This window comes from Stigmatopora nigra, chromosome 7, assembly GCF_051989575.1.
Source record: "Stigmatopora nigra isolate UIUO_SnigA chromosome 7, RoL_Snig_1.1, whole genome shotgun sequence".
NCBI lineage: Eukaryota > Metazoa > Chordata > Actinopteri > Syngnathiformes > Syngnathidae > Stigmatopora > Stigmatopora nigra.
In genome coordinates this window covers 4,742,669-4,769,491 of record NC_135514.1, presented here as the reverse complement: position 1 = coordinate 4,769,491, position 26,823 = coordinate 4,742,669, and the positions used below count along the sequence as shown (strand labels likewise).

At 37.0% G+C, this 26,823-nt stretch overlaps 2 protein-coding genes across 2 annotated transcripts; one reads left to right on the top strand and one right to left on the bottom strand.

The window, feature by feature from the left end:
* On the bottom strand, positions 1-23,427 carry usp45 (ubiquitin specific peptidase 45). The gene is made up of 18 exons (XM_077721165.1): positions 22,765-23,427; positions 21,800-21,910; positions 20,190-20,359; positions 19,748-19,848; positions 19,390-19,490; positions 12,368-12,519; positions 10,777-10,872; positions 9,767-9,897; positions 6,061-6,148; positions 4,225-4,306; positions 3,890-3,981; positions 3,713-3,769; positions 3,455-3,574; positions 2,426-3,062; positions 2,091-2,188; positions 1,873-1,959; positions 1,624-1,765; positions 1-286 (listed from the first exon to the last, which is right to left on the bottom strand). The coding sequence occupies exons 2-18, from the start codon at positions 21,900-21,902 to the stop codon at positions 156-158; spliced, it is 2,388 nt and encodes a 795-aa protein (XP_077577291.1). The 5' UTR covers positions 21,903-21,910; positions 22,765-23,427; the 3' UTR covers positions 1-155.
* tstd3 (thiosulfate sulfurtransferase like domain containing 3) lies at positions 23,409-25,508 on the top strand. The gene is made up of 4 exons (XM_077721166.1): positions 23,409-23,685; positions 24,157-24,324; positions 24,495-24,654; positions 25,222-25,508. Exons 1-4 carry the CDS (start codon positions 23,547-23,549, stop codon positions 25,277-25,279), a joined length of 525 nt encoding a protein of 174 aa, XP_077577292.1. The 5' UTR covers positions 23,409-23,546; the 3' UTR covers positions 25,280-25,508.
* Positions 25,509-26,823: the final 1,315 nt, after the last annotated feature.

The window sequence follows — 26,823 nt, the reverse complement described above, 5'->3', positions numbered from 1 at the left end:
CGTAGTTAAAGCAACTTTGTTCTTTATTTAAAAGAAATTGTGTAAATGCAAAGAAAAAGCAATGCATTAGATTAATTAAAGCCAAATTATGTTATAAAAGAAAAAATGTCTACTATTGTTTTAGTAAGATTTAAGCACATCCTCAGTTTTTTAGATCATATCAGTTCCTCATAAAAGAGCAGATAAGCCTGAGAGAGCAGAACTCTGGACTCTGGTACCATTTGGACGGTAGTATCACTGATGTAAAACCATTGGCCTTGGGAACTGCTGCTGGAAGCCTTAGGACCTGAAAGACACAAAATACACTATAGTAATACCTTGATATACGAGTGTCCCAAGATGCGAGAAATTTAAGTTATGAGGAAAATTCGGAGGAGATTTTTGCCTTGAGATACGAGCATACGAGACGGTTGAGTATGCAAGAGACAGCATCGCTTTGTCTTTCTCGCTGCATCTCCCCCATTTAGATATCCATGAGCACCGGTCGTACAGGTTGCATTTCTTTTAAACATGGTTTTTGCGTTAATTAGTGCAGAATTAAGGGAAAGACAATGGGTCCAAAGCAAGCCGGTGCAATGAAGGGTAGTAAGTAGAAAAAGGGTATGATGACAATCGATATTAAGCAAAAAAATAATAGAAAATCATGAGTGGTGTACGTGTGACTGAGCTGGCTCGCCAATACAAGGAGTACCTCAACAATATGTACCTTTCCCAAACAGAAGGATTCTATTACATGTATGAAGCCTTCCAAAGGACTAGTCATCATTTCCAAGTTGCATACTGACATTTATAATGAGATGGAGAGCCTTCTTTTAACGTGGATAAGAGATAAACAGTTAGAAGGAGATAGTGTTACCGAGTCAATAATCTGCGAAAAAGACAGCGGAATCTGCATGGACTTGAAAGCAAAGCAAGCATCTGAAAAAGGGCAGTCTTCAACACCAGCTGAGCAGTTCAAAGCAAGCCGTGGCTGGTTCGATCATTTTAAAAAACGAATTGGGTTACACTCGGTTCTGAGGCATGGAGAGGCATGCATCGGTCATCGCACAAGAAGGTTTAAATTTAGTGTAATGTATGATTAAAGTTTATTTTTAAGTGCGTGTTTTGTACTCTAAGTTAATTTAAGTTAAATTTAAAGTTGGTTATGCTACTAGCACGTTGCCGTCGTCTTTCCTGTACTTTGTCTCTCGTCCGCGCACTCTCAGTAGCCGGTATCGTCTGTCTGTACCGACTAATGTCACATTTTAGTATTGAAGATCATAACCACTAGATAGGTATTTGTCACTTTAGGTGGTGAATTAGAAAAAATAAAGATGTTTTTCTATTGTAATATCCTGTTTTTGGTATATTTTCAGAGGGTGGGAACGGATTAATTTGTATTTAGTTATTTTGTATCGGAAAAAAATATTTGAGATACGAGTAAATTGACATACAAGCTCAGTCCCGGAAAGCATTAAGCTCGTATCCCAAAGTATTACTGTATTAGATACATACAGCATGTGCACATACAGCATACAACTAGTGCACAAAAGCATTCATGAAGTATGATGTATTTTGTAAGGAGCAAAGTTCAAATTGTGTTTTCCATTCTGTACAACTTTGAAAAGTGTGAAGATCCCTGACCTGACAAGTTCCTGTGATGTCTCATTTTCATCTGGGGAGTGCGAACTTTCACATATGCAGTGTAGTGTCCACCACGCATTGAGCCACAATGTTCTACAATCCCATACAAGCTGTAAAGGACATGGTCACCATGCACCAGGTTCTGTTAAAGAAATACAATAAACAAAAAGGAAAACAATGAGAGAAATTATAAAATATAAAGAAACCTAGATATATAAAGTTCCAGCTAATGTTAAAGAACACTTCTACCTTGCATGATGCTGAACAAAATGGGGTCAGATCTAAGATCAGAGGAAAGTCGACATGGCGGTTCACCTTTCGTAGATTCATTCCAGCCTTTGGCGACACAATGACAATAGTCAGATATTAGCGATTCACACTGACATTTTTAAAAATGTTGACATGTTTAAATTAGGTACGTGAAAAAAAAATACTTAAAAAAACAAAACAACAAAACAATGACATACCTGGTGGAACCGTTTCAGATGCAATGTCATTACAGGAGGAAGTGAGGAAATGAGCATTTGTTTCCTTGCACTAGTGTAGATCTTCTCTACCTTTTTATCTACAAAAGCAATGCAAAAATACAACAATGGGCAAATTGACGGTAAAGATCCTTTCAGCATGGGCACCGTGAAAAAGTCTTTGTTCTCTTTCTCAAGTTCATTCTTGGGGTATCTTCATCTGATACAAAAATGTTTTACAGTCTTAAATTTAATCTCCAAGTCCATAAAACAATCATTTGAGCAACAAAGTATTTGCAAAGGTACCACTGTAGAAGGTGCAAAGGAAATTGGCCCACCTGTTGAGCTGCTCTTGCGCATCTGTTTTTGTCTGTGTTCAGTGCAGCTCTCACATAACAATTTGTTGTTACCCATCAGTAGTTCCACAGAGGTAAACTGGTGAAGGCAGGACTGGATGGAGCACTCCTTAGAGCTAGGATTATAACTGTGAGAAAGTGCCTGGAATGCCCCATGGTGGTACTGATGGTGGTGATTATCCTGTGATTTGGCATCCTCTGGCAGTTCAGTAGAGCATTGTAAAGGGGCAGAGTTTTCCCCTGAACTGAGGCCAAGGCTGACTTTCGACAAACTGCTTATCATCGGCTCTAAGTATTGCTTGGAAGCTGATGATGGTGAGGTAGGAACAGACACAGCAGATGAATTGACATTGGTTGTGGAGTGAGACTGGACATGACTGGAGCAGGAAATGTGTGGCGCACATTCGTTTTCTGAAGCTTCACTGTCAGCATCATTACTGCTGTCCTGGGGAGAAGCGCCTCCCTTGCTGCCATCCGAGAGGCTTCCGCAATTGGGTATCGTGTTTGCAGAGAGACACTGGGTTGATCCGCCTGCAAGCCCCTCTTCTTCGTGTTGTTCAATACCATAGCATGGCACCTTTCCATTGTCAGAACTGGAAGACTTCCTCCTATATTTTTTCTGGAGGATTTTATTTTTAATGGTTGAACATTGCATTGACAACAATAGCAGATTGAAAAAAAAGATGAATTTCAAATTAAATTAACCACCCTAGATAAAATATTTTTTCTATTGTGTTTTCTTCAGAAACTACAATAAGATAATACTGTTTCTTTAACTTCTGGACAGGAGGGAAGGGAGTAGGGGGTTAAAGCTTGAAACATTCCATATTTCTCAGTGGCTGCACCCATTTTACCTAAGTCATAAAAGGCTGCATGAAAATGTTACTTATTTTAGAAGTAAAGTTATTTAAAAAAAACACAGATATGCAAGAAGAAACAAAAGCAATGTCTCTTCCATCCCTCATATTTGAATGTTTATAGGTAAACACAACTATAGTAGCGGTGGCCTACCTGTCCACTCAGCTTCCTTGAGTTTCTGTTCACGGTGTTTACAGTTGAAAGGACCGACATGTTGGTATCTAGCTCACGGTTTTCTTTCGTTGGCCTGATGATATTAGATGGCTTTGATACCTGTGGCATTAGTGTGTATCAGTTGGCATGCAAGAAAACACATATGAGTGGATCACAGGCACAAGCAAAATTACTAATTCATACATATACCTAGGTATATATCTATTATTAATCTAAAGTGATATTCTATAAACTTACCCTTTCTTCTATGATGGGTAAAGAGATGTCGATAAAAGCTTCCCTCACTGTTGAGATCTGAGGGACAAATCAGTGTGCCAGAGTCAAAATGTGACACCATAGCAAAAGGCTACCTTTTCCAATTTTATTAAAGCTCTCCGAGGGGTTAATAAATTCTGTTTGCCAAACCATCCTTACATTTTCACACTCTTCACACATAATTGTGTTGGTGAGCTCTCCTACAAAGATGCGGTCAATGAAGTTCATCTTTACACCTTCCTTTCCATATGCTGGTAGGGAGAAACAATGTTCAATTCATTCAAAACTGCATGATAAGGATGTTATTAGACCAAAATTGCATTTAAAATCCACATTCTACTAAAAATATTAGGGGTTGCCTTTTCTACACTATTGCTTTAACTCTAAAGGGAAGACTGTTTTACTTGTGAACTGTTTAGAAATGGTATTTCCTTAAACAGCCACAAGATGGGACTATGGTTGTTAGCCTGCTGAAGAGTTCTGTATAAAAGGACCTTTGACTTGGCGCCTGGTTTCTTCATTTGCTGTCTTCTCGGTAGGATTGTTGAACGCCTTGAGGATTCCAGCTTTCACCCTCTGGAAAACAAATAAATTCACCGCAAAAAATAAACAATTCTGATTTCACATTTTAAATTTAAATAGATAAATCCAGCATGACTGACTGATCCCTTTTGTTTCTTACCTTCTTTTAATTAGTTACATTACAAAAATAGAATCAGATTGACAGTTGTATATATTATAAGCATCATTAGTGAAATAATTATTGTCCTTGTCCTAAACTGTTAAAATGGGGTTATCTTCATTATTTGTGTGTGTGTGGGGTGGAGGGTGTGGGGAGGCTGCATGTGCGTGCGTGCAGTCTTTTTTTTTTTTTTGGGAGGGGGTGGTCTGATTAAAGGTGACATGGTCAGCGAGTTGTTGGTAAGAGAGCTGTGAAGAGGCACAGCCACAGTAAAGCACCAATCAATACATAATTGGTCATGGTCTGTGTCTGTATTTGAGACCAGTCACCCCCATTGTGCCAGGACCCACGCACTGGACTGGATATTTGGGTCAAAAAGCCTTGTTAATCCTAGTCCAGCCAGTCTCTCGTTCCACTTAGTCAGCACAGTAAAATGAATCTGAAGTTCCCATAATTAATTACTACCAGTAGCCCCCACCATTCCACTCCAAAATAACAGCATGTACGGTCCCACATTGGTAAGAAGAGGGGGGTCTTGAAGGGGGGTGCGGGGTCCTAGGGGTGGCTGGTGCAAGGGTGCAGAAGTGGAAACAAAACTGAAGATGGGGTGAAGAAGGACAGTCCATGCCCTGAGAGAGTAAAAACTACCATCTCAGTTAATTGCTGATAATTGACCAGTTTAGCATATTTAGATCTCTGATACTAATCGCTAATGAACACAAACACTTAGGGCCCCTAAAAGGATGGTCACATGCATTTCCCTTCTTCTCGTGCTCTGCTACAGAAAAAGAAATATGCATGTAAAACTCTACATCAATATTTGTTTAGACTATTCCAAATGTTACATAAATACAAAGTTCAAAGGGAAATTATTTTTCAGTTATTTTTCATGCCGGGCAGAACTGTTGAATTTTGATGTTCTAATTCCACTAGAACATTTTATTCCACAAATGTGAGATTGAATTGATTTAAAACACAGAAGATTAGCCATTATGCCTGTGTACTTGTGAGCACGCCTGGTTGATTAAATGAATAAAGGCTGTACCTCAGCCTCTATGCTTCCTTGATTAAATTGGAAAATGGCTGATGAGAGTGCGTGCAGGGAGGGGGTGATGGGTGACCCTCAAGCACAATGCGGCAGCCCCTGTGTTCATTCAGCAGCTGTGGGTTTCCCAAGATCACACAATGATGTCGGTTATACCACTTGCAAGTCCGTGAAGTGGCACAACTGTCAATGTTCACAAGTTTGAATGGGAGCCGAGACTGTGAAGCCTGGGGCTGACCACTAAACACACCCGCTAACTTCCCCTGCTAGGTTCACGAAAGCACTGGTGGGGCAACTGGGAACATCTCTGCCTTCCAAAAGGAGGCAGTGGGTTTGCTAATTGCTCTGTGAAGGGTTGGAGGGTGGATGACCGCCACCGGCAAACACACACTTTGATGATAAGCACTTACAAGAAAGAAAACTTCAAATCAAGGATCTCTTTGACAAAATTGGGATAAAGTGAGACTGGCAAATCAATGGAAATATTTAAAACAAGAACCATATATTAGGCAATGCGACAGAAAGGACAACATTGGAAATATGTATTATTAAATATTATACTTGGAGAAAGGAAATGATAATGGGATAATGGTATTTACTCACTTTAGTTTCCTCTACTCGAATGGAGTCCAGCAAATAGTGAAGAAGCTCCTGGCTGTCCTGTTGTTGATACCCTTTGAAGCGTGAAGCCCTAGTTAAGATAATTTAATTTAATTCAAACAATTACAGAAATGAATTGTTTACAAATAAAATAAAACCAAATACTCATGTTAGTACATTGTTTTTGTTTGCTAGTGTGTGAAGCTGTCTGTTTAAATACACCCTGTGGAACAGCTCACATTTGAAGAGATATAATTATTACATAATTTATTTTATTTGAATAGACACAGGATTGCCAATTCCATTTTAAGCACACCAAAAGATGAGGAATTCTTTTAAATCGGCTTTAAGAGACTAACTCGGAATGTTTATGTATAAACATCATAACTTACACGCAACCATCAATATTTTCTGTCAATTAAGATTTAATATACAATTATTGCAATAGGTTTGATTCAGTTAAGATGCATATCGAAGTGTTTTTTTCTTTGTTGGAGAGTCATTCAAACTACGCAATAACATCTATGCGCAGAGAGGATATGCTGTTTTCATGTCCGTCCTCTGGCTGTCCACATTGAACAGATGTGAGACAGATGTCAGCTGCAGATGGGAGGTAAAGGACAGAGCCATATCAACCTGTTGGGCCAAAGTAACCACATAACCGCAAGACAGGTTGGATTCACATGCAGGGCACAAAGTGAGAAGTATGTTTTTGGTATCAACGTCCAAAAGGCCAAGTGCCAGGCTAGTTTGTTAAATCAACTGTATAAGTCAATCAACATTCTTGTAACATAGTACCGGTACTTAATCGATGGTCAACAATCCGTCTTTAGCATAGGTCACAGGTAGTGGTGCCCTAAGTCAACTGCCTCCTCCCTAAAATTCTGAATTAGTATTGCTGTATATTTGCATTCAAAAGTGAGGTGGAGTGAAGTAGGTGGAGTGATGAAAATTGTGGAGAGCACATACGCCATTACTAGAAAAAGGTCAACATCAGGGCAATGGATTGTTTCATCTCTTGTAGTGTAAACCATACTCCCGAGGGTTTAGTCAATCCATTGTAAATGACGTAAAATCTCAGTCGAACAAAGGAAATAAATGAAATGGGATGAAATATAAAAGTTGAAAATTGGTTGGAATTAGTGAGAAAGAGGAGGTCTGGAAGCTTGTCCCAGTGGAGGGAAGCAGAAGGGCCCTGTAGCGTTGCTCTCAATCTGCCCAATGCAAACAGCTGCGGTGCAAACACAATTAATAGCCGGATGAGTTAGTACCAGACACAAGGCCACACAAGCTCATGCCATAAAAACACACGTATGAGCGCCACAATCCACCCGTAAACAAATGACTATAATTAAGTATTCCTGCATTTATTCCCATTAGGACACAAACACTTTATCATTTACAGTATGGTGTACAATATATGCATAAAGCACATATAAAGATAGATAGCACAATTGCATTGTATCAGTAGTAAAAAGCTTTTTATTTCTGGCAAACTTGAGTTTAAATTTCAATGACTCCTTGACGTCTTTAGATTAGCAATTGGAATTGTAACAAATGAAACTAAAACATTCGATTAAACTAAATAGGTTTTTGCTAGGCAGCAGACCAATCAGTTTTTTTTCTTCTTAACCCGATTGTGATATATAGTATATTATGTGCTGTTCATTTACAGGTATTTTTAATGCAAGTTTTGAAACATGACTATGGCAAAAAGCGAGATCTCAATTGAAAGACATTTTTGACTATCCCTTCCTGCTTATCAAAAGAACACAAGGCTTTTTAAAAAAAATCCAAATAACTGTGAATAAAATTAATATTATAGCTAAAAGATGTGTGGCCTCTTGTGGAGGCAAACATGTCCAACTGGCCTCGTGTTGTTTGTACTGTATGTGTGGGATTGTGTGCATGTGTCACAGCAATAGATAGAATCCATTGTTACCATTGGCTGTTTCCATTAAGGATATAAGGCTTTTCATAAAGGTTTCTAAATATCTTTCAAAGATGTGGATATGCTGACATTTACACAAAAGTAAATAGAAAGGAATGAAAGTGTACTTTTTTTCATCTAACAGTATTATGTGCACAGTCGCCATCGTACAATTTCAATCAATCCAAGAAGCAAGTGAAGATGAATGTTCCTTGGTGACGTTATTGTCCATCTTGTGTATATACACAAAGTGCACGAGCATCAAGCACTATAATTTATATTCAACTTAAAAAAATATTTATGATTGCAGATTTAATATAAGAAAGGTCTTCCAAATTCTCTACAAGAGATGTGTTTAAAACTGTATGCATATTAAATTGTGAGTGAGTATTCCAGATTGTGTGCGTCAAGAAAAAACACACTCATGGAATGGTCTTGTTAATATGTTTTCTTTTATCCTATAAAGTCGATGGTGTAACAATGACAATTATTAACGAGCTCATAAAACAAAGTTGGTGGTGCCACATTGACAAGTTTGAAAGCTTGTGTGAATGAATGTTATTTAAGCAAGTCCCTGCTAACTTTAAGTAATTAAGTACAAAACGAAAAGAACTACAACTAAAATAATTGGAGCATACAGCAAAGGCCAGACCAGTGATGTGTGTTTAATTGTTAAATTTCAATTGAGACAATGACAAATTGGCTTGACATTCCTATGAAATAGTGATTGTATCATTTTTAATGTGTCCACCTCATTAAATAATGTATTTAATAATTTTTCATATAATAATGAATTTCCTCATCAGATTCAACTGAAAATTATTCAAGGTGTGAACTATCATTCTCGTACTTATTGTTATCTGATAACGAGTCTGATTAGGGAAAAGTCCAACTAAGGATCAAGACTGAAAGTTCCTCACTAGCAGAAAATTTTAATCGTGCTCAGGAATTTGAAGAAACAATCTCTGGTAACTCCAGTTAGTTTCACGTTTCTAGTAAATGATGGTATTCTCTACAATATTTAATTTTCTAAAGAGGTTTTCAACTATATAGTGTGCCTAACATAATGCATCATCAGCAAAATAACAAGATATTAGGCAAAAGAAAAGCAAAAATTAGCAAAAAGAGTTGAGTTTGACTATAATCCCTATAGCTGTATCTAAGTCTAAGAACTATTCCAGACTTTGATTTAATTTAAGGAAAAAATATAAGCTTTTGCTTTACATGTGTCTCAATCAATGTGGCACAGAATAAATACTAAGTCCTGACAATTAACACAATACCTTCCATTTCAAATGCACGCGACTGGAATGGAACATTAGTTACGTTACATTTGATTGCATACAGGTGGTTGCAATTCTTACTGTCTGAATGCACATTGGCTGCATGAGTGCTGTGGGCTGAAAAGGTACCAGGTGAGGTTGCTATGTGTGCACATACACACACGGACACACGGGCCTGCTTGATAAAAGCTAGGTACCAGAATAAATGTCAAAGCCGCACCAGAGATGTACCTAGTCACCCAGCATCAAATATCCCGGTCACCCACCTGCACAACAGTGAAATACCAAACTGCTGCAATGTATCATGCTTAAACCAGAATCCAGTTCAGGCAACAGTCCCACAATATCAAAATAAAATCGCATATTGGGGACATTTCTTAGTGTGTAACTTAGATGCTAAAATGATGATCACACTATTACTACAACTATTAATAAAACTACTGCTAATGCTACTATCCCTACAAATAAGAACAATAAGGATAAAAAATAGTCTTACTTTTGGCATAGCTGATTAAATAGGATCTTTGGATTCACTGGACCTTTTCCAGGTTCTTTCATGCACTGAAGGAAGAGAAACATGGCTGCCGTCAAGGGCTCTGGACTGGGCAGGATTGCTACTAATGGAGCCTGCAAAAATAGAATTAAATTAAATTTTTACAGGACTTTTGAAGTAACATAGTTCAAGGTCTTCCACTCATTAGAAAATAAAATTTCATCAAGGACCTCACAATAATATTGGTTAACAAATGCTCTCATTTGTATAATAAAATCCGCTTGAGAGCATTTATACTTAAATGATACTCAGTACTTGTTCATGACTTTGCCATGTGCATTAATTATCCACAACACACTTTTTCAAATGTTGTGTAGAATAATTCCTCCTTTCTCGTGATTGAGTATGACGGTCTCTATTTCATTCATCTTTCATACCACGCATGCTCGTAAGGGTTGCGGGAGTTGCTGGAGCCTAACCCAGCTGACTTCACGCGAAAGGCTGACTACACCCTAGACTGGTCGTCAGTCCGCTGTAGGACGCCTGCAGAAAGACGACCATCCACTCTCGCAATCATACGGCCACCACCAGGAATCGAGCCTGCCCTGAAGTCAGGCGAGTGAACCTTTACACAATAAGGTGGCAGGATTTCTATTTTGATGTCTATGTCAATGATTGTCAACCAGTTAGCAAAAGTAAATATAAATATTTCGTGCCAAAGTAAGCCAATTAACAGAATGAATCAATAACAAGTGAAATGACAATATTCCCTGTCACACAGTCGCAAATAGTATCTTCCTCTAAACCTGTTATGAACTGAAAGTCTGCCGACAAGCGCATCTAATTTCAAAACCGGGGAGGCATGGATTTGTCATCAAGATTTTTACTTTTCCATGATTAACATTATCAGTAATACAATCACACAATTTGTTAAACAAGCATCAAGAAACTTCACAATTAGCAATAGAAAAATTAAGCATATAAAAGTCAAGAAAAGAAAATGGAAGTTTTACCAGATGGCTTTCAACTGGGGGGCAGATCTTTAGTCTATACCCTTTCTCCTTCACTTCCTGGATGAGGTCAATAAGCATGTGTGTTTGGGAAAGATTCTGGAAGAAAATAGTTTTTTGATATCATTTATGTTTGAATCACATGATAATATCCAATCTAAACATCCATGCTGCAATTCCATGTGGTAATTTTTAATATTTTTGTGAACTTATATTCCAATTTAGAAGGATTTATGGTCACTTTCTCACATATTCCTTTAAAATGAAGCAAGATATATTAGGAGTAGTCTTATGAGGGAAGATCTTCTTTTGCTCACAAGAGATTTGTTTGGTCACATCTTGGCAATGAAGACAGTTGCTATGGAAAAGGCACAATGGAGCTGGCATTGTGAAGACAGACACAGCTCATCCTCTAACAATTACATGTTTTGACCAAGAAGATTGCAGTTTTCAAGGAGACAATACAAAAGAAAAAAAAGAGTAAGTGAAAGAGGGAATAGCAAGTAAAGCCCGCTCACTCGAATTTCAATCAAAGAGGAAGGTCGCAGGGGTGATTAACAAAATGGCAGAAAAAAACAGGTTTATTGTTAAAGGAGCATGTCAGTTTACAGTGACCATGACATAACCAGAGAGAGACTAGGGTTTCTTTATGGTTGAATTGTATTGTGATCATGCTTTACACCAACCGAAAGACACACATGTGGGCAGGTAAACATGACCACGTTTGCATTGTATTTTTCACTGCATTGAATATATTTTAGTACAGCCTCAATAGCTCGTCTGTGTACATACAAAGTCAATATATGCTTTGTAAAAGCCAACACAGAAAAAATAAGTGTTTTATTATAGTTGGAAAATACCACCACTTGGGTTACGATACCCAACTCCCCAAAACTATGTCAAAATTGACCAACAATAACCTTCTTAAACATTGGTTTGACTATGAGAGGCAGGGGTCTTCAAACTATTTTACAGTGGTTGCAGGATTTCATTCCAATCACATAAGTGGACTGTGGAGCTTCACGTAAATTTACAATAGAGCGAGCTTGGAAAATTAATCAGTGACTCCATATATTCAGTCTTGTTTAAGATGTAAATGATTATTGTTGCAATGAGGGAGGGCTATGTGCCTATTGTGAAGACGTGTGATATACTGTGGTCTGAAAAAGTATTTCTCTCCCCAAATTTTGCAATTTTAGTTTTACTTACATAGTTTCCCAGTTTTAGTGTTAAAATTCATCAACGGTTCTTTTCCCATGAAAGGGGGAAAAAATATCAAAACTGTGTTGGATGATCTGACACATTATGGCAGGAAAAATGCCCAAAAAAAGGAGTTTGTGAAGGAGGACAATAATTATGACAGGACTGTAGAATGCATATAAATATTGTGTAGTGCCAGTCGGACATATTAGACATCTACGAGGCTTTCCTTTTTAAGGTGCTATCAGACATTAATTTTTGACATCTAGACGCAAACCTTTCGTAACACTCACGGTTGAAATTCACATTATGGGTAATTTGGAAATATCAAACTATGGAGTCCAAAGTATTTCGAACCTTTGACAAAGCATAACTGATTTAGAAATGTACCAACCTGCATAAGAGCATTGAAGAAGCAGGTATTGCCGAGATTATTGATGCCTTTAACAGGAGTTAAGACACTGGTGACAATTGAGCTTTTGCCTCTCGGGAGGTCATGATCATCAGAGAGTTCCTCTCTTAACTTCATTATCTTGGGGGATGTTGCTAAAATATGAAAACAACAAAAATACAAAATGAAATGATTTTAGAAATTGGTGATGGATTGGATGGTTTAACGTGTTGATTAAAAACTTTTCAACAAGCAATGCTTTTCCCTGTCACTCCCAGCAGTTTAATTATCTCCAACAACACTTCACAAAAAGTGATAATATTTCTTGTATTGTTAAATGTACAGAAAATTACTTAAAAACTTCCAGATTGTTATAGCTTTAGAAATTTTGAAACATGTCCCAAATGCTATGCTTAAAATTACGTTTTATTTTCTATTTTGAAAGTGTTCACGTGCCCACAAACTGTGGTGCAGACAACAGCAGAATTATTAGTATTAGCATATCACAATCCAGGCAAAATCGTTATGATAAGTCAATCACTGTTGTTATTAAATGTTTTTACCATCAATGTTAGATGATAGTGATGGAACATTAATACAATCCTACATAACCTCCCATTACAGAAATGACAAGCATGAAGTCTGGGTATCTTGCAGACCAAACAATATGTAATTGACATTCACTTATAATGCTTGAGAGCTGAAGTAATCCATCACAAATCACAAATTGTTTTTTTTCTTTCTCATCTGCATTGGATTCCTAAATATCCTTGATATGCTAAACGTGTAGCACGCCACTGCGGCATAAGTGGTGTTCTTTTGTACTGGCTGGAAGGAATCTTGTTCATGTTAAGGATCTCCGCTGCACAGTTAAACATGAGACACAGAAAGTGAACAGTTTTCATCTCTGGAGCTGTAAGCGTTTTGTGGCGATCTGTATGCTGGGAATAATTAAAAATAATTTCTTGTGAGGTGAAGTTCTCAAGTGGACAAAGACACCCCAACACCAAGGAATGCAAAAAAAATGATCCAGCATTATGATGGATTTACGCCGTAGATACAGCCATGAAGCTGCGCCACTCTGAAGGAGACTGATGACAGAGCCATTGAATTTGACTGTGTCAAGACAACAACAACAGCAATATTTGTAAGAAAAATGCCTCTCGAATCTGACAAAGAGGACTTGGAGTATAGCTCTAATAACCAGTTTTTTATTATTTAAATCAAGAGAGGAACTATTTTCATTGTGATTTTAATTTTATAGATCATATTTAGATGTTAATACATTATAGTGTTTTCATATGCCTATAATTGTAATATAACACTTAATTTTTTGAACCGCTTTATCCTCCCCTAGGGTCGCAGTGGGTGCTGGAGCCTATCCCAGCTGACTCTGGGCCAGAAGCGAGCCAGACAACCGGGGCAATTTAGTGTCCAATTAGCCAACCGTGCATGTTTTTTTGGAATGTGGGAGGAAACCGGGGGGAACGTGTAAACTCCACAAAGGTGGACCGACATGGATTTGAACCCAGGACCCCAGAGCTGTGAGGCCGGCCGACGCAGTAACCACTAATCCAATGGGCCGCCTTAATAAATACACTTCTTGCTAATTCTACTTGTGTACTTGTATTATTGTATTATTTATTCAATTTGAAAAATGAAATAAGTATCTTGATGAGAATCTGATGCTTTGTAATGACAGAAATTACTTACCAGAAGCTTAAGATGTTGTAATTTTTACTTTCGAACAAGAAATAAAAAGAAAAATATAACAATATTTTAAATCATTTTCAACAAGAGGCTCACATCCTTCTAACGTGTAACTTCAAGGTAATTCTCAGTGGTATCTAATACTATTGTCCATTAAACGATGCGGCTTGAATTAAACATGTTAATTGGAGGTTAAGCATGTTGGGATGACATTCTGTAAAAGTATATCACTTAGTAGTGCTAAGTACATCTGGCCTACTGTGTTGACAACATCTGGGGTTTGCAGATAACCCATGAAGCCATAAGGGAGCTCCCATATGTCAGAACACACAAGGTTGAAGCAGGGAAACTCTAACCTTAGTCAGAAAAACAAAGTACATTTCCACACTGTCATTAACACAATATGTGGCAAGTAAAAATGCAAGTATGACCTTAACTACAAAGAAAAGACAGCATGTCTAGTTACTGTAGCGTGTGTGAGGATATATGGAATATAGTCAACAGCAAAAATGCTACTTGAGCACGAGAGTTGAAACTGGCACTAGCTAAGAGGGAGAGGGACTAGGAAACTAACTGGGCGGAATGGGGATGCCTATGGACACACTCTGCATCTGGGACCGCCACCCAAGGTAAACAATGTTCACGGAGCCATCTGGTTGAGACTGGGGGTGGGAGGGTAGAGGACAGTTGTGGGGTGTAGTGGGTGGAGGGAAGGGTTGCAATGAGCACAAGCATATGGAAAAGCAGATTTATTCTCTCCCTGCAGCGATCAACGATGGCAAATGTCAGCATGCGCCATGTCCACGCTTGACTGTGCCGCACTATGCACCACCACCTGGCCCTTCTTACTCAGCCAACGAGTATAGGCAACAGTAACACAGAGAGTGGAGCCTTTCCCCGGGGTGAAGAAAAGCACCACAGTGCTCAGACTCATCCACATGCATGCATGTAAACCAACAAAACCAACACCTAATGAACTCCCTGCTCATTTTCACGAGACATCCAAAGAAACAGGAATTGTAAACTTTTAGACAAATCGACACAGACATATATATATATAAACAATATATATATATATATATATATATATATATATATATATATATATATATATATATATATATATATATATATATATATATATATATATATATATATATATATATATATATATATATATATATATATATATATATATATATATATATATATATATATATATATATATATATATATATATATTGCCTGATTTTCCACTTTTTAAATCAATCACAGTAGTTTTTTAATCCATTTTTTTTCTGTTTTTAGTTCAAAAATCATTTTGTAAAATTTAAAAATATATTTAAAAAATAAACATTGTTTTAGATCTATAAAAACGGAATAAAGTAATTACTTTTTTATATAAAGATTATATTTATATATTAATACATACATTACAGTCTTTTCATATGCTTATAACTGTAACATTTAAAAAAATAAATACACTACTTGGTAATTGTGCTTGTGTACTTGTATTTTTGTATAAGCGCAAAAAAAGGAGTATGGTAGTGATAATAGGGGTGATCCCACTTGGCGGTTTTTCGATTATGGCTATGTCTGGTCTACATTATCCCCGAAATTCAAGGGATTACTCAACCATCATTTGGAAAGTGAGGCTTCTGCTTCCTTGTTTGCTTACAGTGCGGCAAAGCAAAGCCATCTCCCTTCATGCAGAGCAAGCAGTCATGAGGAAAGACGAGCAACACCAAATGTCTTATTAATTCACTAATTTGTTGTGACTACAGGGCATAAAAAGCTTGCTTCCTTGCCATCTGAGGCCGGACAAGCTCAGCGTTATTTTACTAAAACATACACATGCAAACAGTATGTGCACCAAGTGAATTTAATTCTATGCAAAACGATTTGGCTTATTTTTTTTTTCAAAGATAGCAAGTTGATGTAATATTCAGAGAATAACTATACAAGAGGAGATATTGATGGATTATTTTATACAGACAAACATAAATGGACGTGAACACACGGTGGCCTACTTTCATGCACAGTGGTGGGAATTAAGATACATAAGATCACCCTTGATTACCTCCATGAAAGCACCACCAGGGGACAGGCCTTTTACTGGCCACTGACCCGTCTAGACAAGTGAGAAAAACAGCTTGGTGCACATTTCATATTTTAACTTTTGGTGGTCGAAGCAATCGGCCAAAGTCATCTGTCAGAGAATAGACATTTAGCACAATAATAGAAACTTGATCAGTTAATCTAATGAAACGTTCCACACAACATTGTTTTGTGAACTTAATTATACCCCTAAGATCATATTCTCTCATTTTTGTGGTAGTTCAAGCACTAGAGGATTCTATTACAGTAATCCCTCGAATTTTACAGATAATGTACATGGCCAACTGTCATCATTTAAAAACCGCAATTCAGGATCACCCTTATTACACAATTACGTATTACTACAATAATAACTGTTTTCACGCCTATACAAAGACACAAGTGTACAGTAATACAATAATCAAGAAATGCATTGAAATAATTTTTAAATTTTCTCAATTCAAAGGTGAATGAATAAAAAAAATAAAATATGAAGGCAAATATTTCAGCCAAAACTCCTAAGGATTAAAAAAGATCATATGTCATATCTAAAAGATGTATGGTTAATCGGTCCAGTTTCTTATAAAATTCAAATACAATGTTCACTAATTGTAAAAATTAAAACAATAATAATAACTGGTTGAACATTTTTAACAGATAGATATTGTTATAGTTTACCAATTCGGAAGGGTACAACGGGTCATCTGTATGTATAGTTTATTTCGAAAATGGGGTAATCCATGCACAAAACGTCAAAATATTATATATTTTATACTGATTTGGCAGCCAGCATTTTTTAAAATGTAATAACAGATGTTAAGAAGTATAATGAATCAAATATATATTTACACAGGAGCGTAATTAAACAGCTCTATAAACATAATAAAACAATATGGAATTACGGCATTCTAATTGAAAGTGTTTTATTTCGATTAAAAGGGGGTGAACCTTTTCATTTACTTCACAAAGACACCCCAGCTGTATCGTAGGACAGGCGAACCCCCCGAAGAAAACCATAAATCGCCTTTATACTGGAACTCCGGTACTTGAACCAAGGACCTTGATGGTGAGAGAGCATAGTTAATCGACTTTTAGTGTTATTATTGTAGATTCTGAAGAAAAAAAGAAAGAAAAAAAAAACGATTTGTGTTAGGGGCCCTTTGTGATTGGGGAGCCTAGGAAGAGAGCAACATAACTCTATCTAAAAAAAATAAAACAAACAAAAAAACATGAAACAAAAAACCTGGCCTTCAGACCAAATGCAATTTTACAAGCATCTCAACAAAAATGGCCTATTCTGTACTGTAATGGCTGCCTATTTCTATAGTGATTTGTCCAACGGGTGTGGGACAATTGGGTGGTAGGAAAGGAGACAGGTAAGTTATACAATAGAAAGAGACGCAAGGATGATCCAGCTCAGATATAGATTGTCCACACGTATTGGTGGTTTAGTAAAGCTGCATTAGGGACTACATTTAAACTTACATGTGGGAACATGCTGTGTTCTCTTCCAAAAAGCTTAAATTCCCATATACATTTACTGTGGTGGCTTGTATAATACTCATCTACTGAAACGTCATTATAGAATCCAGAACAATAATATAATTATATGTTACATTGTTTTATTAAGTAAGCAAAAATTCCCCTCAAGCCCCACAAACATCTCCCATTTCTCTAAAAATACCTGGTGCTAATTTGTTTATAAAAATGGTTCTCGGTACCTCAGAGTTAAAGAGAAAACAATATTATACACATTCAAACACATCTAAATTACATCAGGCATATATTTAGGCAATAACATTTAGTTTTCAATTATTCTTTCATTAGCCTGTACTGATATTAGGGGTTAGGTTAGTCTACTCAGAAAAATATAACAACATTTAAAATGTGAAGGATGTTTGGTTTAATGTTCTTCCCAACATTATCTTCAATTTGGTGCTCATAATAGAAGTAAGCACACTCCAGCTGCGTAGAGTGATCCAGTTTTTGTAACTACATCAGGACCGTGTCTCCCACTAGTGTTGCACACAGGCCCAGAGGTGGCAAGAAAAATAGAGAAACCAGGGGGAAACGATAGGAAGGAAAAGACAATGGATAACAGAGTGGGGTCTGAGCCCCTCACAGCTGCTCATGTTCTTCAGGGAACCCAGCCGGGAAAGCATCACTCAAGCCCCTAATTTCACTAATGTGTGCAGTCATGTGACATGCACAGAGAGGGTGGGTGACCACAAGAGCATCATTCCTGTAACTCTTCAGCTGTGGCTGTGAGACTGGCTCAAGACCAGCATCAATGTGCATTCCTACCCTGTGGCCTATTGCGTCGGAAGAGTAAGAAGGCCCATGTTATAAAATATACTCAAACTTAGTCACGTTTTAAATATATTGATAATTATTTGAGTTTCAGTAAATGTGATATTACTCATGAAAAAGTTTTTTGTCATAAGTAAGAAGAATGATACAGCTAAACGAGTTTCTTCTAATTACTGAAGCAGACAAGTGAAATTAAGGAATGATGATGACTTTAACCACTGGGGGGAGCAACAATACTGAAGTACTATAAGGCAGAATCTTATAAATTGGAACATTTAATGGAGCTTTTTAATATAAAATTAAGTTTGTGAAAATACACAATGAGGTGTGAGGACTATTCGTAATTACGTCAAAACATGTTGATCGGATTCTTGTTCTTATTTGGTAAGTATGAGATTAGATTAGATAACTTTATTCATCCCGTATTTGGGAAATGTTAATGTCACAGTAGCAAAAGGGTGAGATAACAGACAACTGATCGCAGGGCACGAGTAGACGGAAAACCAGGTGAGAACATGCAAACTACACACAGGTGGACCGACCTGGATTTGAACCTGAGACCCCAGAAGTGTGATGCCAACCGCACTAACCACTCATCAGCCGGGCCACCATATTTACAATATCTCATCTCATCTCAATTTCTGAATCGCTTTATCCTCACTAAGGTGGCGGGTATTTACTATACCAATATAATAAAATTTTGCTCCTTGACAAATAATAAAAAACTGTACTTCACTATGACCTTTTCCTTGTTATTGAGAACACCTTAGTGACGTTAATTTTGTGGATTGGTTTTGTGTTGGGCTTCTATTAATAATTACATTTTCTATTACTGTAGTCTACCATCACTCAATTTGCAGCATAAGTGTTTGCAATTAAGTGCAGGACTTGTGAGATAAACGCCTTACCTGATGTTGCCTTGAGAGAGTGCTTTTGTAAAAAATCGAGGGCCTGTGCCAGGATTTTTCTGTTACATTGAGTGGAGAGCTCTTCATTACATTCAAAACACCTAAAAAGAGGAGCAAAGCAGAAAAAAATAATCTTAGAATTTCAATGTAAAACTCATTAACCCTCAGATATTATTTTTTCAAAAGGATTCAGTCAGAACCGTGTAACATGACCTTACTGATACATTCTTGTAAAGAAAGTTCAACAAGAAGATATAAAGTGTTTTGAGTTTCATAATTTTCTGATTTTCTCAGCTTGGAATGAATTTCATTGGCATCCTGCATGTGCATTTTGTATGAAAATGAAAAGGTGTCTCACCAGGCTTTCCAGGAGCTCAAGCTTATGGTGATGCAATGAGACTCGGGATGAAAAGCTTGATGGTGCTTGGTAGCATGTTCAACCCCTGAGTGGTTACAGCCCTGTAAAAATATACCATCCAACTGTATATGAAGTTTTGCTTGGCAATGAAGGAAATAAATAAATAACAGAATTGGAATGGGTAAAAGACAGTAGAAAGTCAATCCAGTCCAATAACATGGTATTTTTTTGACAATTTATTGTTACAATAATTTTAAGAATAAGATTAATGTAATAAATATGATAGTAATTATGCATGTTTCCTTCTGCAACAAACTTGTTCATTATGCGTTGTTATTAATCATGGACATTTTCAGAAACACTGAATAAAAAGAAAGCTTTTGTGGTTATGTCTTTGAATGTATAATATGATATGCAATTAGCTTTATTGCTGAGCTCTTACTTGGAAACCACACTTGAGGCAGACCAAGATGTCTTGAAATGCTGTTGGCTCACTGGTGATCATAGTGCGTTCCTTCAGACAGTCACAACATACCCACCATAAACTGGACAACACAGATTTTTTCATTGAGTTCAATTCCACTGCCTTTGTCACGTGTTGGCAAGTCAACCCTGTTTAAGAAATAAAGCAAATAAGCATTTAGGTAAAGCAGAATAAATGTCTCAGGCAATAGCCATTGTGGTTATCATGGTTTCAGTTCAGCATTGAGGTCCAGGTTCAACATCAGTATGTTGAGGCTGAATGGGTCAAGCACAGTGGTACCTCGACATACGAGCACCCTGACATACGAGCATTATGAGATACGAGTAAAATTTAGAGCAAATAATTATCTCTAGATACGAAAAACATTTAGAGATAAGAAAAAGCCACTTTTTTGCCACGTCTCTGTCGTGTATAACAGATATCTACGAGCACTGGGTGGAGCGTTGGATTTTTTTCAGTGTTTTTTTCTCGTCACTCAGCGCAAATGGCGGTGCGATCGCTGTTACGAGGAGTAGTATACATTACTTCCCATTGGCTCCTATTGTGGGGACATTTGTGTGCATCATTTTGGGAATATTTTGAGGGGAATACAAAAGCAAATCACCATCGATAGGTTGCATCTGAAACTCAGGGTGGAGGCGGGGCAAACAGCCAACCCGGCCAGGAGAAGGTATAAAAATGCCAAACAAAATTAGAATTAGGTTTAGTGTAAGGTTAGATTAAATTTATTGTTGAGTGTGTCTGCATCGTAATCCAAGTTCATTTAAATTAGTTTTTGTTATATTATGATTGACCGGTGCACAAAGTGTCACCGCTTAATGCCCCCCACCGTCATTTTTTTTTGGTACATGCGACACTTTTAGAAAAAAATTGCTTGTTTATTTAAAGCACAATCAAGACGCAAACATTTTAAGCCTACATTTTTCCTGGTCAATGGCTGCACGTAGCTAAGAATCGATAAAAACCGATGCGGCTGCTTCGAAAGTGGAGGCTCTGTCGCCCAAGCAGGTGGGACCCGCTCTGCTTGTGCTCACTAAAAACAAACAGGGATGCATGCTGACTTAACTTATAAGTGAAAAGATCATTTGGCACATACATCTACAAGATTTTGACCTTGCATGGGGATAATGTGGAGGAATTCATTTGAATGATTTCCTTTTGAGATCAAAAGTAGTTAGCAAGCGTGCATAGATATAATCTGCCAATTTGCTCAAAAGAGTGATTCGGAAGTGGTCATGACAGATAAAGAAGTGTAGCCAGTCGTTGCTGTTTGCTGATCAATTTGGTTTTCTCGTCATGTTGAGAAATACAACTCAAGAAGTCAATATAACAAATTGGAAATCTCCGCCTATCTATTAAATCTTCCCAGCAAAGATCACGTTTGATAGAGAAAGATCTCTTTTCAGAAAAGTAGAATATCAGAACCCAATGCTGATACTGTATTGGATCAACCCCGTCGCTGATGCAAATGATTGGTTTTTTTGTTAGAATTTTAATTATTATTAGTTATTTATTTGCTTTATACCCATGTGTTTGCAGAATGGTGATGTTGTTTTTTTGTGACTTACCGCTGACTTCATCTGATGATTCTTCATTTCGAGGTTTCCGTGGTTTATTTGTCCGCTTAGTCATGCTGGCGGCTGTCGTGGACAGGGGGTCCTTAAGACGCATTTGGAGCTCTGTAGATTTAAATGGGGGGAGGGTGTTAATATAAACCAAAAAAATAACACAAACCTAATTTCTACTTGGAAAAACATGCTAAAAGCACGGAAACATTTTCCATTGGGTTACATATAAGATCCAAATAAAAATGAACATGAGAAAAGGCCAAACCAGAGCTGGACATAAAGTGCTAAAAAGCTTCAAACTAAATTTGATTATGTTCATTTTTTAAAAATATTTCTTAAGGACAGGTGGCATGTTGGAAGCATGTTCAGGACACAATTCTCAAATCGATGATTCAATCCCTGATGGAGTTGGCATGTTCTTCCTTTGCCTAGGTGGGTTTACCTCGGGTACTCCGGTTTCCTCCCACATCCCAAAAACATGCATGGTAGGCTGATTGATCACTGAAAATTGTCCCTAAGTTTGATTGTGTGCATGCATGCATATTAGTCTCATTGGGCCCTGCTATTGGGTGGCAACCAAATCAGGGTCTAACTTGGCAACAGCCCGCAGCAAAAAAAATTGATCTATTAACAATGGTTGTTAATAATCTAATATATAGCAGACTTTCCAAGTGATATTAATTTACAATAGTCTAGGGTGACCTTTGATTAGATTGCAGGTGAACCAACAATAACTGCTGATCTCGGGATATTGAAGGTACAATTCTCCATTTAATGATAACTTCGGATAGGATAGGTTTGAATATAACATTTCTGGCAATGACCAATGGATGACTTTAAAAATGCTTTCACGCGATACTAAAACGACTGAGGAACATATATAGGCGTCGAAGACACAGATGAGACACAAAAGCATTTTGTTCGTACAATTCTATAGTGATGAACAGGGAAGTTGTGGAACTCACCTCAATTTTGGAGGATTCCACTGAATGACAATTTTAGCCTAAATCAGTGATGCTAACTCGACTACCCACAGGTTGTTTTTTTTTTCACCACCAGACCAAACGCCTAAATTAACAGGACTGTGTTCTTCCAGTACACTGAAATGCAATTGTATGGCTAACGAACTTAAAACATGCAAATAACATTAAATATCACCCACTGATAGTCTAAACTAGCAAAATATCAACATAAACACGTGACGCACCCGGAAGCAATATAGCAAACTGCAGCGTTGCGTTCAAGTTTCATGGGAAACTAGAAAACACTAACGTCCTGTTATTAAAAAATGTTCGAGAAATTCGAATCATTCCTGAGTGGTTGCAAAGTTTAGGTGAATGAGGAATAAATGAGTCAGACGTCTGAAATATGTTTAGCAAGGAACCAAATACAACGTTAATTTCACTTAGCAAAGCACAACTCTAACAATAAAATCAAAAATAGTAATGAATACTAAAATAAAAACCTAAAATAGTAAATAAAAATCCTATTAATAGTGTGATTCATTCATTGTATATCTGTGAATGCATTTGATGATTCATATCATATCGGATACTCCCAATTATCATTGCCTCTGTCAAAAAAAAGTATTGTGAGCTTTTTGCCCTAAGTCAGCGTGAATCGTTTTGTGTAGTGCGCATGCTCCTTTTGCAGATAGTGGACCTGTTTGATAGAGTGCATAGTTCATATATAGGTAGCTTCTTTCAGAAGATTCGATTTTTTTAGACGCGATTAAGTAATTTAGTTCATGGCTCTCCGGATGTTTAGTAGATTGTCCAGAGTCGCTCCACGACTGTTGTGTGAAAGTCGCGTCCTTCCTAGTGTATTTGTGCCTCGTGAGACAATCCATTTGGCAGGATTTATCAGCACTGGACGTGTCAGCACAAGTGAGTTTTAATTTCTCATCTCATATTTTATCTCATTTTCTGAACCCGCTTTATCCTCACGGAGGTCGCGGGGGTGCTGGAGCCTACCCCAGCTGACTTCGGGCCAGAGGCAGGGAACACCCTGAGTTGGTGGCCAGCCAATCGCAAGGGACAAACAACATTTCACAATCACACTCATACCTATGGGCAATTTAGAGGGTCCAATGAGCCTACCATGCATGTCTTTGTAATGTGGGAGTAATCCAGAGTACCCGGAGAAAACCCACCCAGGTCCGAGGAGAACATGCGACCTCCACGCAGGTGGACCGACCTGGTTTTGAACCCAGATTCCCATACGGTGAAGCCGACGCGCTAAGCACTCATCCGCCAGGCCGTCCGAGTTTAAATCTTTGCACTGTAATTTTACCCATTATTTGTATGTGCACTTGTACGCATACATGTCTACCGCAGGTTCAATATGTTGTCTTTCAGCTCCAGAGTTGTGGTGCAGCCAGTTCAGTTCTATGCCACCAAACATTGATGTGAGTTACGAGCAGTTAAGGAAACTTTTGGCCGCAGGCAAATCTTTCGTTATAGACGTCAGAGAACCAGTGGAGCTTCGAGAAGATGGCCCCATCCCTGGCGCAATTAATCTCCCCTGTAAGTGTTGTTTGTCTTTTACTTGAAAATATTGGCTACAAGGGCGTGGAGCCGTACAGGCTAGTCAGGTATCTACGTTTTAGAAACGGGTACAAGCCACTTCTGGTGGTTCGGCCCACAACTTTACTGTTATTGGGTTAATCATGTGTGTTATTTTTTTTTCTTTGCAGTGGGTGAGTTGCCCACAGCTCTGCAATTAAGTCCAGAAGAGTTCACTGAAAAGTATGGGAGTAAGATGCCTCAGCAAGTCGACAACATTGTGTTCACCTGCCGGCGAGGCATCAGGAGCAAGACTGCAATTAATATAGCCTCTGAGCTGGGATACAAAGAGTAAGACTTATTGACACACATTTTACAACATGGAATATTTACAACAAACATCATTAGCCTCTAAAATGTATATAGAAACCACAGGGGAGTGTAAGTCATTTCCAGATGCGGGTGGAGAACAGGGGGGGTTGTGTCCTTTCGTAAAAAATAATAATAATAATGGTAATTTATTTTGCGGGATAATCTTGCATCACAAACTTGGCTAACATCCTATCTACGCATTTCTTAGCTATCTTGCTCATGAGTAAGATTCCTCCCGAATTTCTGATGATATTACTAGAGTACCTACTTTTTACAGTTTACTTTATTTATCTCAGTAATGCTGCTATTATTGTTAAATAAATATTACTTATTTCATTTAAATGAAAAGCTAACTCAATGATATACTCTGATTTAAATATACCGAAGTGAAGTAATAAATTATTTATTTTTGTTGTTGTTTTTTAATAGGGTAAGAAATACACTACATAAAACCTTAACTAATTAGGACTTTAAAAAAAGAAAAAAACATGGTTAACCCATCAATTACTAGCTCCCATTTCACAATTACATTGTGCCCCATTTCAGTGTTCAGCATTACCCGGGTGGATGGCAAGACTGGGCAGAACGTGAGCCTCACAACTGAAGATTTACCGAGAAGTCCAGCTCTTTCTTACTATGTTATTGAAGCTGAACATTACCTGTAATTCACCATTTAATAATAGGTCCTATGAACTCTGTATCTTTCAGGACCTTTTTAATTTGTGAATCAAAAATCCAAATGTATTGGTTGAATTCAAATAGGATTGTTTGCAAATAAGAGCATGAATGCAATAATCCTTTAATATTTGAATAAAAAGCACAATACAATACAATTTTGTTCAAACTTCTTCACTTCAAATTATTAAATAAACCCACATTTTTCTTTTATTTTCACAGACAAATAAGTATTTGAGTTACTTGACATGTTTCTATTGTCACACATCTTGATCACGAGAGATTCCATCGAAACATGCCAGCTAACTAAAATACCTGTGTCTGAAGCAAAGGCAAGAGTTGGTTTGATTGAAATGAAAAAGGAGAAAATTTACTTCATCTATGTGAATATTCTTTTGTTATTGTTGTATTATACTATATTTTAACTCAAAACTTTTTATTGACTAAAAAATTTAAATCTAAACTTATTTATTACAACAACAAAATTAACACTAGCAATGGCACAAATAGCATGTGTATGTATATATATATACATATATATATATATATATATATATATATATATATATATATATATATATATATATATATATATATATATATATATATATATATATATATATATATATATATATATATATATATATATATATATATATATATATATATATATATATATATATATATATATATATATATATATATATATATATATATATATATATATATATATATATATATATATATATATATATATATATATATATATATATATATATATATATATATATATATATATATATATATATATATATATATATATATATATATATATATATATATATATTTAATTTTTTTGTTGTTGCATAGTTTGGATCTATAATTATCTATGATATGACCCTTTTGCTGATGCAGTACTGTCCTTTTTGCAAAGGACAGCTTGCAAGGACTGTGTGCTGTATGCAGTAAATGTTTGATCAAGTAATGCTTTAGGTGACAATAGATAATCCCCTTTAGCAGGCCTGACCACTATTTTCTCCCCTCATATCAATGTGCCATGTCAACTGTAAAATTCAGACTACATGCCCACCCCCATCTTTTGCATCCGTTTTCCCCTCAATAGTAGTTAATTCCATTTTTCCCCTGCATTTGTGCATTCTCTTCATTTTAATGCGCTGAAAACAGACTAGACTAATAAGTACTAATTTGTGTCAAATCTTGCAAAGGCTCTTTGTTCCTCCACTGCCCTCATCAGGTCACCCTCCAGCTTCTGCTTGGCATTCAATTAAAGTCCCTCGTCCCATCAAAGCAGATCACATCAGTTATACATCTACGCCCTGCTCTGACTCTCCGAGTCTTGGTTTTCATGTATGTCTAACACCCAGTAGCATAGTGGAAACTTCGGTGTGAGTGTGAACATGTTGAAACCTTAGTGTTGATGAATGTAAATGACATATTCCTTTTTGAAGATGT